This window comes from Colossoma macropomum, unplaced genomic scaffold, assembly GCF_904425465.1.
Source record: "Colossoma macropomum unplaced genomic scaffold, Colossoma_macropomum, whole genome shotgun sequence".
Classification (NCBI taxonomy): Eukaryota; Metazoa; Chordata; class Actinopteri; order Characiformes; family Serrasalmidae; genus Colossoma; species Colossoma macropomum.
The window spans coordinates 15,341,981-15,358,359 of record NW_023494804.1 but is presented as its reverse complement, the minus strand read 5'-3'; the positions used below and the strand labels follow the sequence as shown (position 1 = coordinate 15,358,359).

The 16,379-nt window shown below is 39.6% G+C and overlaps 1 protein-coding gene across 2 annotated transcripts in view; it reads left to right on the top strand.

The window, feature by feature from the left end:
- Window positions 1-16,379, top strand: part of antxr1b (ANTXR cell adhesion molecule 1b) — a 72,506-nt gene that overhangs the window by 25,551 nt on the left and 30,576 nt on the right. The window contains exons 7-12 of one of the 2 annotated variants that reach the window (XM_036594723.1): window positions 2,646-2,714; window positions 3,638-3,718; window positions 7,729-7,789; window positions 7,954-8,052; window positions 10,506-10,575; window positions 15,761-16,007. In XM_036594723.1, the coding sequence (XP_036450616.1) occupies window positions 2,646-2,714; window positions 3,638-3,718; window positions 7,729-7,789; window positions 7,954-8,052; window positions 10,506-10,575; window positions 15,761-16,007 (627 nt within the window). The remainder of the gene's footprint in view (window positions 1-2,645; window positions 2,715-3,637; window positions 3,719-7,728; window positions 7,790-7,953; window positions 8,053-10,505; window positions 10,576-15,760; window positions 16,008-16,379) is intronic. The other variant, XM_036594724.1, reaches the window with a different exon arrangement.

Here is a 16,379-nt window from a genome sequence, read left to right as displayed (position 1 = left end):
GACTCCCCACCATGCTTTTTATTCCCTCTACAAAATAAAAGTGTGGCTTGGTGACCTCAACATGAACCTGAATATCTCTAGCAGTTTAGTTATGGATAAAGTACATTGCATATCTAAAGCAGTGGCGTAGCGTCTGGGTACGCAGGGCATACACTTGCATGCACTGTGAAAAGATATATATTTATATGTACTATAAACATGCATTTCATGTTTTTCAAAAATAACAGTGCTGTAAATTTGTGGTCAGTGATAAATACTTAAGCTTTGTCCATAATTTTGTAGTTTTGCAGTTCTCCTTGTTGAAGAAAAAAGTAAGCCTTTTTTGCATCACATTTAAAGCAGCATGAATTGGTATTTTTTGCTGTTAGGCTCCCCCTACAGTTGCGTATTTCACTTTTACAGCACTGTCGTAAATACAAATTGCGCTTTGAGCGCCCCTCATGGTCAGCTGTACATGTGCATTTGTTAACGAGCTGAAGGACACAGAATCCACTTTACATGCACGCGCATCACGCAGGCATTCAGATGCTGCAAACTACACTTGTGATTTCAAAGGTTTCTATGTGTAAACAATCGAAATCACGAGTGTCTTGCTAATCTGTAGTATCCATATGACACGCATGCACACACTGCCCAGGCATCAGAATTCAGCACAACACCGGCAAAGATAACAGAATCATGTTGACTTATAAGGTAAAGTAGCATTACCGGGTTTTATTTCAGGAGTTAATGGCGTGAGAGGAATTTTATTTTTTGCATGTTAGCCTGAAACAGGATGACTTTTGGCATCTAGAAAAACTACAAAACTTCATGAGAATGGAATGACACAGATAAGGTTACAGCCGACGGCACAGTCTTTCATAAATAACACTGGCAGGGTTGAACACTGCTGTCAGATTTACATTGTTCCCCCTGTTAGCCATAAGACTGTCCTGAACCCATTTATCTCTTTTAGCTCTCACCAGTGAGTAAAAGCCAGTCTAAGATTTACTCTTGTCTGGTCTCTTGCTTGATCACTCTGTCTTTTCCTCTTCCTCCAACAGCGTCTTCTTGTTCTCCTCACAGCCTATGTCACAATGTCCATGCTGGGAATACCAAGCTGCTGCTTCTTATAGCTAACTGAGTTGTTAGTGTGTGACGTGGTGTTGTAAAGTGCTATGCAGGTCTTGTGTCGCTCCTCCAAAGTTACATAGCGCTATAGCAGGCATTCCAACCAGGAGTGGCAACGACAGAGATGCCATTCTCACTATTATAAGTCTGTGTAGCATCAACATGATGCTATATTTGTACAAGAATTTGTCAATAAAATGCAAAAAAAAGGTTTATATTTACATGTGATGTACCTAAACATCACACGTAACACAACACAGGAGTTCACGTGAGTTTATGTGCGTTCATTTTGGTTCAGCAACACATTTAAAGTTGTGCAGTGTGTGATCCCTAATCGTTTAGTGTGCATCACATAAGAGTTCAATAGCTGTAAATTTACAGTTAAGCCTTGGGTTCAGTACACGACTTTCAAAGTCTTAACAAATTCTAAACAGACACACTATCCCGCACTATCCCACAGGTTTTTGCATATTTTTGGGTGACTGAAATATTGGGGATCACACACTAAACAATTAGGGATTACACACTACTCAACTATTAATGTGTTGCTGAACCAAACAGAGCTCACACAACTCACTAAACTCTTGCAAACACTCACATTCACCCGTTACTAGGAGACGCAAATAAACAAATGTGGAGCCGCTGCTTCTCTTTTCTCTGCCGTTTGCGCTGACACAGTAAAGAAGCAGCATTAAAACAGTAAACATGTTTAAGTGAGGATCATGGATTTAAAAATGTGATCAGTGTGTTTTTTAGAGTTTTAAATGTACATAAACTCAATTGTGCTCGTGCTTTAAACTCAGCTCATTAAAAGTTTCACTCCAGACCTGAAAGACTTTTCGCCATTTTTCTCTGTTTACTTGCTGTATTTTCTTCTTTTGAACTCTCAGTTTTCATTGGCTGTTGCAGGAATCCATTCAGATTGAGTCGTTGATCAGTTTACCCTAGATTACACTTAGAGTTGGGTTAAAAAACTCTGACTGGTATGAAATGCAGTTGGGAGACCAAAAATCTGAGTCTGTGCCCCTTCATTCACGAATCCATTCTCTCTCCAACTGTCAACGCTGACTGACACAAAAATCTACAGGCAGTCTGTTTTTGTCACTGAAGATGCAAAGACACACATATAGCCTCACAACCGTGTTTCCCTGCCAGGGTCTCAACAATAACTTTGTAAGTAGGTTGTTGAAAAAGTCTTATGGTGAGATAACAATCAGATTCAGGTGCCAGATTAATTGAAGCTTTATTAAGAAAAAACTTACGAAGAATCTTGAGTCAAACACTGAGAAATTCTTAAGAAAGTTTTGACAAAGATTCTGACATTCACCAATGTCTCTCATTTGGGATTTGTTCTTCGGTCCATCTCTAGTTAACCCCTTAACTGGCCAGGGTCTGCCAGCAGGCCCAAAGTTGTATTACATACTTCTATAAGAATAGCTCAGCCACTTTGCATTGACTTCACTGTAATTACTGAATAATAAGCCACTGAGTCACTGAGAAGACTGCACTGATCTTGCTTTGTGTTTGAACTGCAGGCCGCTCGGTCGCGTCAGCTAGGAGCCACCATATACTGTGTGGGAGTGAAGGACTTCAACGAAACTCAGGTGAGCTACTCTCACTGCGGTCAGAACTGACCAAAACAGAAGCTTTACTGTTAGTCCCTTTGAAAATAAAGAAGGATTTATTCCCATTTATAAAGCACTGTTTTGCATTATGGCTGTAAAAATGGACAAAACAGTGAAACCAGTGAGAACAACAGTGTATGTCATTTACACTATGTGTCCCAAAGTATGTGGACACCCTTCCTAATTATTGAGTTTTGGTTGTTTTAGCCATGCCCATTGCTAACAGGTGAATAAAATCAACCACATAGCCTTGCAGTCTTGATAGACACACACTGGCAGTAGAAAGGGTTGTACTGAAGAGCTCAGTGACTTTAAACATGGCACTGTCATAGGGTGCCACCTCTGATATAAGTCAGTGAAATTTCTACCATGCTAGATCTGTTCCTGACAACTGTTAGTGCTATTATTTTGAAATGGCCAAAGTGTCCAAAAGCAACAACAGCTCAGCCAGAACACAGTAGACAAAGTAAATTCACAGAGCGGTACAAGTTGGTAAAAATAAATTAATAAAATAAGGTGGTGATGTCCAATCAGCTACTTCTTACTATGTTGTTTATGCAGTTACTGTATGCTGGTTGTTTTTGTTTACAGGCTCTCTATAATTGGTCCAAATCTGTATGTTTTATGATCAAACACTGTTTCTAGAGGTCATCAAATACACAGAGAACAATATTTTGATGTGATTTTGTCACAATGACATATTGTCAAATCACCAACTCTTAAATAAATACAGTAAATACAGGACACTAAATAATACACTGCAAACAACAGCACCGAACAACAAACAGTAAGATAAAGGGAGTGTACAGTACTTTGCAGCACTGGTGTTGTTGTAGGTGTATTGTAGATCTGTGCAGTGTTATGGCTGTGATTTCACAGTGTTTTCTCTCTACTTCTCACAGCTGGCCATGATAGCGGACAGTAAAGAACACGTCTTCCCTGTGAACGACGGCTTCGAGGCGCTGCAGGGGATCATTGACTCGGTGAGAGACACACTTTCACGTCATTAATAATTACTTTACGGCAGTCCAGGTCAAGGAGCTGCACAGTTTTTCTTTATAAACAGTGTAGCTTCTACTCTCACTTCATTGTTCACATCAAATATTAATTTCTTTTTCTTAACAAATCCAATGTAAAATCTTCAGAGTAATCTCAATAATGACAAACTATCCATTTAAAATAAAATATTTATTGATATTTGTTTTTTCTCAGTTTGCTGCAGATATTTTGTCATTTGTTTCAAACTGCAAGAGAAGATGACAAAAATTAGAAACATTTTGCACCTTATCAAAAATAATGCACCGTACATTAATAGAGGAGTGGTGATATACAGCCTAGTCTAACCACGTTTGTTACATAATGTTCATGTTGATGTATATGGTTCTATATAAAACCTTTTTGAAAATGGCTCTATGTACTGTAGCACTAAAAAGGGTTCTCCTGTTGTAGCAAGCACTTTAACAACATAAGAACCCTTTTTGGTGCTATATAGAACCATTTACAACTCATTCTCCATCAATCTGAATTTAACAGTTAATGTATATTTGAAAATGACCTAAGATTCATCTAGAAATGTTGTATCATGCATTAACAGAAGAGCGGTAGCCAACTACACACTTTAAAGAGATGGTTCTACAAGGGTTCTTTAGTAAAGACAATAGTTCAGGTGTCTTATCATGGGCTGCCAGAGCCACTCCAGTAACACAAGGGGCTAAGCTAAGTACATTAGCTGTGTTAATTCGACCAGTCTCACATCACAACCAGAGAAATACAGTTTATCATGTACAATCCTCAAAAAGATGGTTCTGTAGTAAAGGGAATTATATTGTTCCTATTTCTATATAAAACCATTTCATGCTAAAATGGTTCTTTGCATGGTAAAGGGTCTCAGATTGATGGAGAATGTGTTGCATATGGTTCTATGTAGAGCCTTTTTGAAAATGTTTCTATATAGCACCAAAAAGGGTTCTTGTATTGGTCTGATGTCAAGCTTTTTGGTGCTACATAGAATCCTTTTCAAAAGGGTTCTACATAGAATATAGAATATATACCACACATTTGCAATCTATCTAAAGAACCATTTCACCATGCAAAGAACCATGTAAGCATGAAATTGTTCTGTACAGAACTCATGACTCCAAATAGAGTGTAGAGTTTTCTTGTAATTGAACACTTATCTTTATTAGTTGCAGTTATTGGTAAGTTCGCTGCCTGATAAAGAGCCGATTAGCCGACTCTGTTCTAACCGGCGCTGTTCTGGTTTGTGAAAGAACCCTTTGTCTGGGTTATTATTGTGACACAGTCCCTAACCCAGCAGGTGAACTCCCCAGAAACTGCCCAGCACTGTGGAAACAGCCCAACAGGCTCAACCCTGCGCTTGGGTAGAATAACAACCCAGCAGCAGTAACCAGACTCATTAACCCTGTCTTCCCTAAAGTACAGTAGGTGGTCCATTCATGGTGTTTGTGTGTCTCCTTCACCTGATTGAAATCTGTCCTCCGGAGAAGTTGGAGAGCGTTCGTGTCCACGTTGGTCAGTAAAATGGATCAGCGTGTGGAAATGGAGCTACTGTGTTTCCTATCACTGTATAAAAGAAGCTGCTGCCTTTACTGCTGCATGCACTGCGACAGTTTCTGAGCAGTAGTTTCTGAGATCACAAAGGGTCGCCACCTTTTCAACAAGCTACAACCGGACCCCCTCTGCCCCAAGACACGCATTAAAAGTCAGAATACCACTAGACTCACCCCTAATGTTCTTTCCAGCTGCGCTTTGTCTTTGACCTTGCTGCTTTCTGCACTGGTTTGTTCTTCAAAACAGACTTGTAGAAGTCAAAGTCAAGTCAAAGTTTATTTATATGGCATTTTTTACAACTTGTCACAAAGCAGCTTTACAGAAAAATCTGGGTCCAAGCCCCCATGAACGTCTCCAGTGGCGACAAAAAAAGCAAGAGGAAGAAACTTTGAGAGGAAACAAGACTCAAAAGAGTAATCCATCCTTCTCTGATCAACACCGGATAGCAAACAGTAGCACGGGAGCAAGATGAACAGAGCATAAGGTTCTAACATTAGTATAAAATATTAAAATACAGAAATGGGAAAAAACAGGTGAAGCAATGGTTATAATTAAATAGTCTGAGTCTGTGCAGCAGCAGCAGTATCATTAGAAGGGTCAGTTCATGCAGGTGAGGTTTGCACAGCGTTGTACAGCAGGAAGCTCCATGGTGGTCAAACCAGTCCAGAAGGCAGCTGAGCAGTGGGCACCCGATCAAAGCAGATGATGCAACAGCATCAGATCTCACAGGATGGGCAGTTGTTCAGCTCGGCAAAGAAACACACAGGAAGTTAGTACTGTAAAGAGTGATTACAGTGTACAGTGTTAACAGAATGCAGCAGAGACTCCAGCAGGTCGAGCTATTACAGCCTCACTAAAAGGGAGAGCCAGAAGGTAACAGAGACATAAGGGTTCTCTGAGATGTCAGTACCCCTCTGCTCCACCGTTAACAAACCTGAGTGAATGCAAAGTTTCAGTGAATTAAAAAAATCAAACGTCACGCCTGAGATAAGTAGCTGATATGCTGCTTAAAGCAGCACTATGTAGGATATGGGGATTTGGAGACCTCTCTGGTGGAAGTGTGTAATTGCATGCAATGTGCAGAAGAAACATTGTCATCACATCTTCATCAGTATATTGTTGATTTTGTGATCATTTGAGACTAAAACATTGAGCTGGACCTTCTTTTTGAGTCTGTGTGAGACTTTAATACGTAAAGACGTATGACGTGGTGTGAAAAACTCGACACCTCTGACTTTTAAGTAATTATTTCAGGCTTTACAGGGCGACTCACATATATTAGTGATTGTGCATTACAAAGCAATGCGTAACACTACTGTTATCTGACAGTATAGTATTCTCTTCTTGGTACACACTTTTTTGGTCTACCAACTCGTCCTGCAGTTTATGTGATTTTGACGCTGTTCTGACTCAGAATGTCCAGTCTTGATCGGGGATGGTGTGTCTGTATACAGCTTTTTGATCCAACACACGGTTTTCATACAATCTTTGTTAAATTACGAATTTCGACTTCCATCCTCAGATGTCAAAAAAAATTACTTAAACTGATTCATCAATTACCAAAATAGTTGGTAATTAATTTAATAGTGGGCAATTAATCGATTAATTGTTGCAGCTCTAGTGCTGAGTGTCTTTAGTAAGAATTTGGACAGACATTGAGTGGTTTGTTGAGAAGACCAGCACCATTTATGTCGATCTAGAGTTCTCACGGAAGAAACAGTTGTGTGTAATGGTGAAGAGGAATGACAGTCTGTATTTCACAGATGTTGAAGTGTTTGGCTCATTGGTGATCCACGCCTAGAGAAGGCATTCTTCTTGGAAAGGACAGCAGTGCGTCCTTTTGAGGATTTATTCCTTGGCCATTTTTGCACATCTTCTTTATTTTGGACAGACACCGTGATTTCTGCTGGTCATTGCGTTTCAAAAGGTCAGTTATCCTTAAATGACCCTGTTGGCCTAAATTGACAGAGGGAGGTGGGAAGTGAGGAGTGACAAACAAACTGACCAGCGTGAATTAATGGCTTGTTTTCTTTTTCCCTGCACAATTTGGGAAAACATTGCAAAACCCCAGCGGTCAAAACTGGACTATCTGGGTGAAAACTGTACGGGTGGGAACCCTAAATTCACATCGCTATGGAAACGCTTATTGTTGGTTTGTTTCATCAGAGTAACAACAAAAGGACACTGAAGTAAATTCTGATTCATCTGATTGGTTAAAATGGTAGTTTGTAGAATATACAAGTTTCTGGCTTTGTTAAGATGACATTTTTTGAAAGCAGCATGGACAAAGCACATTATTTAAAGAGAAGCGTAGATTAAAAGGCAGAATTAGATGCTTCTGTTGCCTCTGCTTAAAGGGAAACTCCAGCAATTTTTCAAAAATTCTACATAATTAAGAATTTAAGAATTCTCTTTCTTTCAGATCCTGAAGAGGTCGTGCATAGAGATCCTAGCCGTCGAGCCGTCGACTATATGTGCTGGAGGTGAGCAGATTTTCACACAGTCTGAGCGCAAGCAGGGTGCCTGTGGGTCCTCAAAGGGGAATTCCACCAATTTTCCAAAATTTTCTGCTTAATAAATGGACAAGATGTAAACAGAGTCAGGAATAACACTGTTTTTTCTCTGTGCTGTTTCCCTCTATTCCCAGAATCCTTTGAGGTGGTGGTCAGGGGAAATGGTTTTCTCTCCGCGCGGGATGCGAGCCGAGTGCTCTGCAGCTTCCGCATCAACGACACCATCACCGTCAGTAAGCACATCGCTTCTCTTCATCATCTGCTACTCTTCCTCACTCGGGGGTCACTGCAGCTGAACTGAGTAATGATAAACAGATCAGCTGCACATATTAAAAAATCTCAACAGATATGTGGGCCAGAGAACACCTCTGATTTTATTTCATTTTTAATTAACATTATGCTATTATCTGAACTGATCTTTGTTTATTCAAAACGTGGCAGAATGTTAACAGCAAAATACAGGCACATGAATACTTGATGAACTATTCAAAATAAATTGTATATCACTGCTGTCGGAACAAAATGTCATCTCACCAAAATGATAACCTTACAGGAAAAGAAAAAAAACTTTATTTAAAAATTTAATTTTAACGTAATCAATGTAACCAGAATTTTTTGGGCTATTTCTTTTGGTTCAGTTATTAAAAAAATAGCCTGGACATTTTAGGAAATTTAGAAATCCTAACTGGACTCATTTTTAGGTCCCAAAAAGAGGGCATGTCTTAGAAAAAGTGGACATATGGTCACGCTTATTTTTAATGACATTTAGGGGCAGGTGATTATCAAAAGGGTGCCACAATAAAAACAAACCCACTGGAAACAAAGTGGTTTGCAGTGACTCAGCAGCCATCTCTGGTGTCTGTTCACTAGAAATTACAAGTGCACTGTGAGACACTGCAGTGTCCTCAAAATCACAATGCCATTTTAGTTTGGAAACTAAAAGAAAAATAGTAATAGAGCCGTAAATCACAAATAAAGATCCATTTTCCATGGTTGATCTATGTATAACCTACACAAAGTCCGTTAACTCAGAACGCTGAAGGATAACGAGGTCAGCGGCATTGCTTTTTTAAAAAAACAGAGAAGAAGAATAGTTCCAGTAAACTTTGGGCCAGTGGTGAAAAACATCCAGTGGAGATGGTGTTATGCGTCAGAATCGGCCAGGCGGCGTCACTGCTGTAATCAAGACACAACATTTCCAAAGTGACCTGCTGTTTTCGAGCAGAATGATATCGCATTGTTTCAGTTCTGCCTGGAGACTAAACAGAGCACAAAGAACGAGTGCATATTAGCTCATTGAGAACACAATGGCTGAGGGGTTTTTGGAGTGACCAGTGTTCTGAGTCCATATGGGAGGCTGAGTGTCTGCAATTGTGTTTTGTCAAGATTAGCTTTATCTGGAGTGTGCAAATAAATAAACAAACAAACATACACACACATAGCCACACTTACACTGAGTAACCTGTGTATTAGAAACACCAACCCTGCGCTTCCACTCACTGGTCACTTATAAGGTAGGCGTTTCTAATAAAGTGACCAGTGAGTGGAAGCACAAGGTAGGTGTTCCTAATAAAGTGACCAATTAGTCAAAGCTCAAGGTGGGTGCTTCTAATAAAGTGGTGAGTTAGTGGAAGCACAAGGTAGGTGTTTCTAACAAAGTAGCCAGTTAGCAGAGGCACAAGGAAAGGTGTCTCTAATAAAGTGGCCAGTGAGCGGAAGCACAAGGTGGGTGTTTCTAATAAAGTGGCCAGTGAGTAGAAGCACAAGGTAGGTGTTTCTAATAAAGTGGCCAGTTAGTGGAAGAACAGTGTAGATGTTTTGAATAAAGTGGACAGTTAGTGGAAGTACAAGGTAGATGTGACCTTAGGCTCATGTGCAGCTGCTCCAGAGTGTCCCTTTTTACTGGTCAGTGCTTTTCTGTGATTTTACAAGCTGTGTCAGCAATGAGTGCAATTCACTCATTAGAAGGATAGTAAGTAAGAAAACACCCATATTGATTCTGCTGTTTAGAAACCCACCACTTCTCCAACTCTTCTCTCACACATGGGCGAACTATTTCAGGTCGTTTGGCTTAAACCACTAAATTATACTTCTCGTATAATGGTACAAATTCCAGTCAGGCTGTTGGGTCAGGATAGTTATATATTAGCGAATGAAGTGGCTGGATGGTGTTTTTTCTCTGGGTAAAGTGGGGAATGCTTGGTTTGTCTTGGAAGTGAGTGGAAAAAAGTTTGGCCTACTGCAGTGTTCATACTGTCCCTAATGATTTTTGAATTTGCCCCTTTCCCCCCACCCCAACCCAACACACCCAGCTGCTAAAGCAATTAGAGAATATCGGCTTGCAGAAGGGAATGTGTGGCTCTAAGCCAGAGTCAACAGGCTTTTTTTGAAGCTAGGATTCTTCTTCTGTTTCTTGTGGAATGTGAGAGGATTCATAATTATCTGATCATCTGTTTTTCACTCTAAACCCTGAGCTGCAAACCTACTCTTAAATACTTAAATAAGAAAAATTAAAATCAAGCTGGCAGCTTTTATTCCCATTGAGTCTGTCAAGTTGACTTTACGCTGAATCAGGTCTCTTGACTCCATACAGATACAAAGGAAGCAGGTCTGAATTGCAGGCTTTGAAGTGGACACTTACTCAATATTAATAGACAAATTTCTGTGTGTGTTTGTGTCTTTGTAGTGAAGAGGCCTCTGCTTGTGGAGGACACATACCTGCTCTGCCCAGCTCCTGTGCTGAAGGAGGAGGGGACGTAAGTGTTTAACAGCTGGCTATTGCTGAGTGTGTCTTGGTATAACTCACCATAGCTCAGTGTAGCTCACTAAAGCTTACTCTGGCTCACTGTTGCTTAGGGGCGCTGGCTGGGCCTGTAAATGTCCGGGGCTCAGCCCAGTTCTGCGTAGAATTGTTTTTGGATATCGTCCTCAACAATTTGTTTAATTAACCTGTAAAATGTGCAGTTGCTACTTTTTTTATTTTAAAACAACAAAACATGCAATGATACAGCAATTTTATTGGGTCTTATAAGCAAAATCATTAAAAATGTTGTTGTACTTCAAATAATGAGTTTACTGAAAGTAACACTTCTGTTAACTTACTTTCACATTTTCAGCGAACATCACATTTTAAAATAGCCAGTTCTCTTACACTCATAAATTAAAATGATTATTGTTTTGCAGTGGAGCAGATTTATGTTTTTTTTTACAGAGATTTCAGGCACTCACACATTTTTCTCTCTCTCTCTCTTATTCTCCCTCTCTCTGAGTTAGAGGAGTAAGTGAATGCACCCCTGAATGAAAGCATGGATGATAAAAATGATGCATAATCTAGTCGGGCTGAAACTTGTGGAGTGTTCATGTATAAGGTTCGGGGTTAGTTAAAAAATATTCAGGGCTAAAGCCCCAGAAGCCCCTGCATCTCCATATAGCTCAGTATAACTCACAATTGGTATGTGTTCCTTAATATAGCTCCCTGAATCTCACTGTAGCTCATTATAGCTGAATATAGCTCAGTGTAGCTCAGTATAGCTCACTGTAGCTTAGCACATCTCAATTAGAGCTCAGTATAGCTCATTGTAGCTTAGTATTTCTCAATTAGAGCTCAATATAGCTCACTGTAGCTTATCATATCTCAAATAGAGCTCAGTATAGATCACTGTAGCTCACTGTACCTTATTATAGCTCGGTATAGATCACTGTAGCTTAGCATGTCTCTATTAGAGCTCAATATAGCTCATGGTAGCTTAGCATATCTTAAATAGAGCTCAGTATAGCTCACTGTAGCTTAGCATTTCTCAATTAGAGCTCAATATAGCCCACTGTAGCTTAGCATATCTTAAATAGAGCTCAGTATAGCTCACTATATCTTAGCATTTCTCATTTAGAGCTCAATATAGCTCACTGTAGCTTAGCATATCTCAAATAGAGCTCAGTGTAGATCACTGTAGCTCACTGTACCTCATTTTAGCTCAGTTTAAATCACTGTAGCTTAATATAATTCACTGTAGCTCACTATGGCTCAAAAAGGCTCACTGTAGCTACAGCTTATAGGTTGCTCTGAATCACTAATTCACTATAACTCCTTGAAGCTCAGTATGTCTCACTTTTCACGAAAGCTCACTATAGCTCATTGTTGCTCACTATAAGTGGGTCTAGCTGACTTTCACTGATAACTCAGTGTAGCTTACTATAACTCACTAGTTAGTTCACTATAGCTCACTGTATACTTACTATGGGTTACTGTACCCCACTATGACCCAGTGTAGTTCACTTTATCTCATTGTGGCTGAGTATACCTTGCTGTAGCTTGCTGTAGTTCACTATAAATCACTGCAGCTCACTGTAACTTACTGGAAGTCACGGTAGTCACTATAGCTCGCTGTAGCTGTATATAACTCAAAGTATCTGAGCATAACTCATTTTACTTTGCTGCAGTTTACTATAATTCACTATAGGTCACTGCAACTTACTACAACTCACTGTAGTCACTACTAGGCCTATTTAAAAATAATTAGCATGATCTTTGCTAGTTAAAAGTGATTATTGACTTTATCACTGTGTACATGATGTATGTGTACATATTATTTAATGTTATTTATTACTTTCTCTCAAGGTTAGAGCTAACTGCTCTAGGGCAAAACCTAGACGTTTTAGCTCGGTTGCTTTACTGCAGGGAGTCACACAGAAGCAAACTGAAGTTCGGTATTTTTGGTTCCAATATTCTTAAGCTTACCTTAATGTAAAGTAAAAGAAGTAGAATGGGAAGAGCTAGCATTACAGAACACAGCAGACAGAACTAATAGACTTCTTAACAAACCTCTCTCTCTCTCTCTCTCTTTCTCTCTCTCTCTCTCTTTCTCTCACTCACTATAGTTTAAAGCAGTTCACCATAACTCTTTATACTGCACTGTAGTTCACAGTACCTCAGAGCTACCTTCTTGTAGCTCACTGTACTACATTGAAGTTCTCTGTAGTTGACTATAGCTATATGCTAATGTACTAGTATAGGATAAAAAATATAAACAAAAACACAGACTTACTTTGCTCTGCTTTTTGCTTTAGCTCAGCTATAGCCGCCTTTCTCACATCTCCAGCAAGAAACTTTTCCAAAAGTAAAATAGTTTTTAGTAAAATGTCTCTCAACGTTCGGGGCACCTTTAAAGGTGGAACGGGAAAATTCAAACTGAAGCTGGTGAATGAGAAACTGACTGACTGCAGTCTGTGCACTGATCTTCAGAGTTAAAGGCTGAATTAGCAGTTCTACCTTAACTCCAGCGTTTAAGACCATTTATTGTTAAACTATGTTAGAACAATCAGCAGAGCTTTATTTTACTGCAAAGGAGGATTATTTTATTTTTACCTAAAAATCGAACTGTGCTGTAGAGCTGCAACAGGGCAGTAAAAGAGCTGCATTTTGCTGACCGCTGGCTTAAAGGGCAATCATCATTGCTAATTCCTTATAGTTTGGTTAGTTGGTAGTTTACCTTAACTCTTTATAGCACATTGTAGTCCACAATACCTCATTGTGTCTCACTGTACCTCACTCTACCTTCCTGTAGCTCACTGTACTGCACTATAACTCACTGCAGTTTACTATAGCTAAGTGTAGCTCACCATAACCCACACAAATTACGCTCCAGTGGAAAGTATCTTGGAAGAGCCAGAGAGGGACAGCACTCAGAATTATGGGACTCTTGCATTTCCCTGTCCAAAGCACACCCTCTCCAACCAACACTCCAGATTTCCATGATTAAACACCATTCCTTCATTCTCTCTCCCTCTCTCTCTCTCTCTCTCTCTGTGTGTGTGTGTGTGTGTGTGTGTGTGTGTGTGTGTGTGCGTGAAACCATTGAAGAAATCCTCTTGATTTACAGTCTGCCTTCTCTTTGTTTTGCAACGTGTTCCTGTTTTCACAGACACTGGAATCCAATCAATCTTCCAGTCAATCTTCTACTTGAGGATGATAGAAGTTAGATAAGTTGTTTCTGAGCAGCGTCTACAGGGATTAGAAAGGAAATATTTTCAGTTAAATTTTTTCTGAGCAGAAACTGCATTTTCCACTTTTCCAGTTGGTAAGGGGAACAAAATAAATGTGCTGATGAACTGTTAACTACCGTCTTCAAGTTCTTCTGATGGAGCAAACTGGGCTTATATAAGACTATTAAAATAGCAATGACATAAAACCAATTACTGAGAGCTATTTAACAATTTTTTACATTTACGCTCTTAAAAAAGTTGGTTCTTCAGGGGTTCTTTAGTAAAGACAGTGGTTCTGTGTAGAACTAATAACACTCAAGGAACCATCTGCATACTTAAATGGTTCTTCTGATTGCTGGAGAATGTGTTGTATATGGTTCTACATAGCATCAAAAGGAGTTCTGCTATTGTTACGATGTCAAGCTTGTATGCAATAGAAGAATAGTTTTTGATGCTATTTAGAACCATTTTCAAAAAGGTTCTATAAAGAACCATATTCAACACATTCTCCATCAGGCTGAAGAGCCATTTCACGATGGGTCTATCAGATTTGTAAATGATTGCATTCTGTTTTATTTACATTTATTTACATTTTTCACAGCGTCCCAACATTTTTGCAATTGGGGTTGTATTTTTTTTACTTAAGAACCCTCGAAGAACTGTCTTTATTCATGCCCGCATTTGCCTGATTCAACCACTAATCACGCCAGCCAGCGCCTGCAAAATGTACCATGATACTTGCTCGCGCCTGCCCACAAAATCTAGCACCATTTTTGTTTGCCCAATTCAACCACATCATGCCCCCTGTGCCCGCCTACTTTGGGCTGTGCTGGTGGTTCTCGTCAACTCCCACCTGTGTTTGCTGTAATCTGCTCCGCTGGTGTAGGATGTGTCCGTTCAAACTTCATGACGTCACTGTTGTTATGTGAGTATGGTGTAACACCAGTGACTGTGACTCCCGTGACATTCTGGGTAAAACTGAGGATTTTGTAAATTGGGTGACTCATTGGCAGTCAGGGGATCTTGTATAACCATTTAAAATCAGTAATAAAAATTATATAGATCCTTATTTTGAAAAAAATTTAATTAGCCAGCTATTAAAGCACATAACACAAGTGACACATAGATGCTATGTGCTGCCTGATAAACAAAATCATTAATAAATTAATCAAATATAGTGAGAAGTGTGGACTTTCCTTCTCATGCCTTATGATATTACTTCTCTGATAAGTCTTGACCCAAGGAAGCAGTTTAATAAAGCTAAAATGACTGTTTCAGGCAGAATCTCAAAAGGCTTCCTTCTCCCTACAAAGAGCAGCATCCAGGTCTTAAAATAACGGCTACTGCATCTAAACAGAGCACAGTGTGTCTTACAGTGAGCCATTTTGGATTCAGCCATGTGAGCACAATTCATACTGGACATAAAGCGCAATATTTGGGTGAAAAAGCCAAAATTTCATAACTCACATATATTCAGCCTTAGGATTTTCCGAGCTCTGATCTTATAGATGTTCAATATTGACCATTAATGGGCTGTTTGTGTTGCAGTTTTCAGCTCTTTGCCTGCTTGGTTTATGATAAAGAATGTTAAATATTGACCTTAAATGAAACTTGTGTCCATTAAATGGCTTTGTTTAAGTCTGAGACATGAAAGGACCTGAGTTATCTGCTTTCGCCTTACTTAAAATGACCTAACTGTAGTTTGATTGTTATTACCTGGAATGCACAATAAAAAAACATGATTTATGAAAATTCATTAAAATGGAGATATCTGCTTTTGCAAATGAAGTTTAAAATACATTTCAGGATAGATCATTTAACTTCAACATGTACAGTAATCCTAATTTGTATTTTCACGGGCCCTTGGCTCATGGGGGCCTTAGGCAGCTACCTACTTTAAAGACCACCCCTGTAAATGAGTTTCTTACCTCTCTCTTTTCCTTTCTTTCTCCCCATTCCCAGATCTGCCTCTCTCCATGTCAGTATGAACAACGGTTTGAGCTTTATCTCCAGCTCTATCACCATCACCACACTCCGCTGTGTGAGTACAGTATCGTCTCTGGGCACTACCACTACAAGCACCACTACAAGTACCACTACAAGTACCACTACAAGTACTACTACCAGTACCAGTAGCAGTACAGAGCGCAGCACTGCCGCCCTACTGGCCACTAGTTCAGCTCCAACGTCAGTCTGCCCGCTGCTAACAGTCAGTATACGCCGTCGTCTCTGAGCTTTCTAAAACTCCATGGGACTTAGACTCCACCCCTGGAGAACCCCTGCACTCTTTAGTGTTTTCCCTGCTGTAATATTCAGTTCACTTCAGTTTTATGTTTGTATGGTGCTTTTTATAACAACATGGTTCCCAGAAAGACAAGTACATCCCCCTAATTTTACCTAAGTAGAAAACGTAGGTTGAAACTGTATTAAAAACTTCTATTTGACTTCTTTAAGGCAGCTGTTAAAGATGGGCATCAAACAAAATGTTTTTTTTTATTCTACCAATAAATCTACATTTAGAAATATCAGGAATGTGAGTTCACAAACTCGCATACTGGGTTCTGTACTGGGTGTTCTGTGG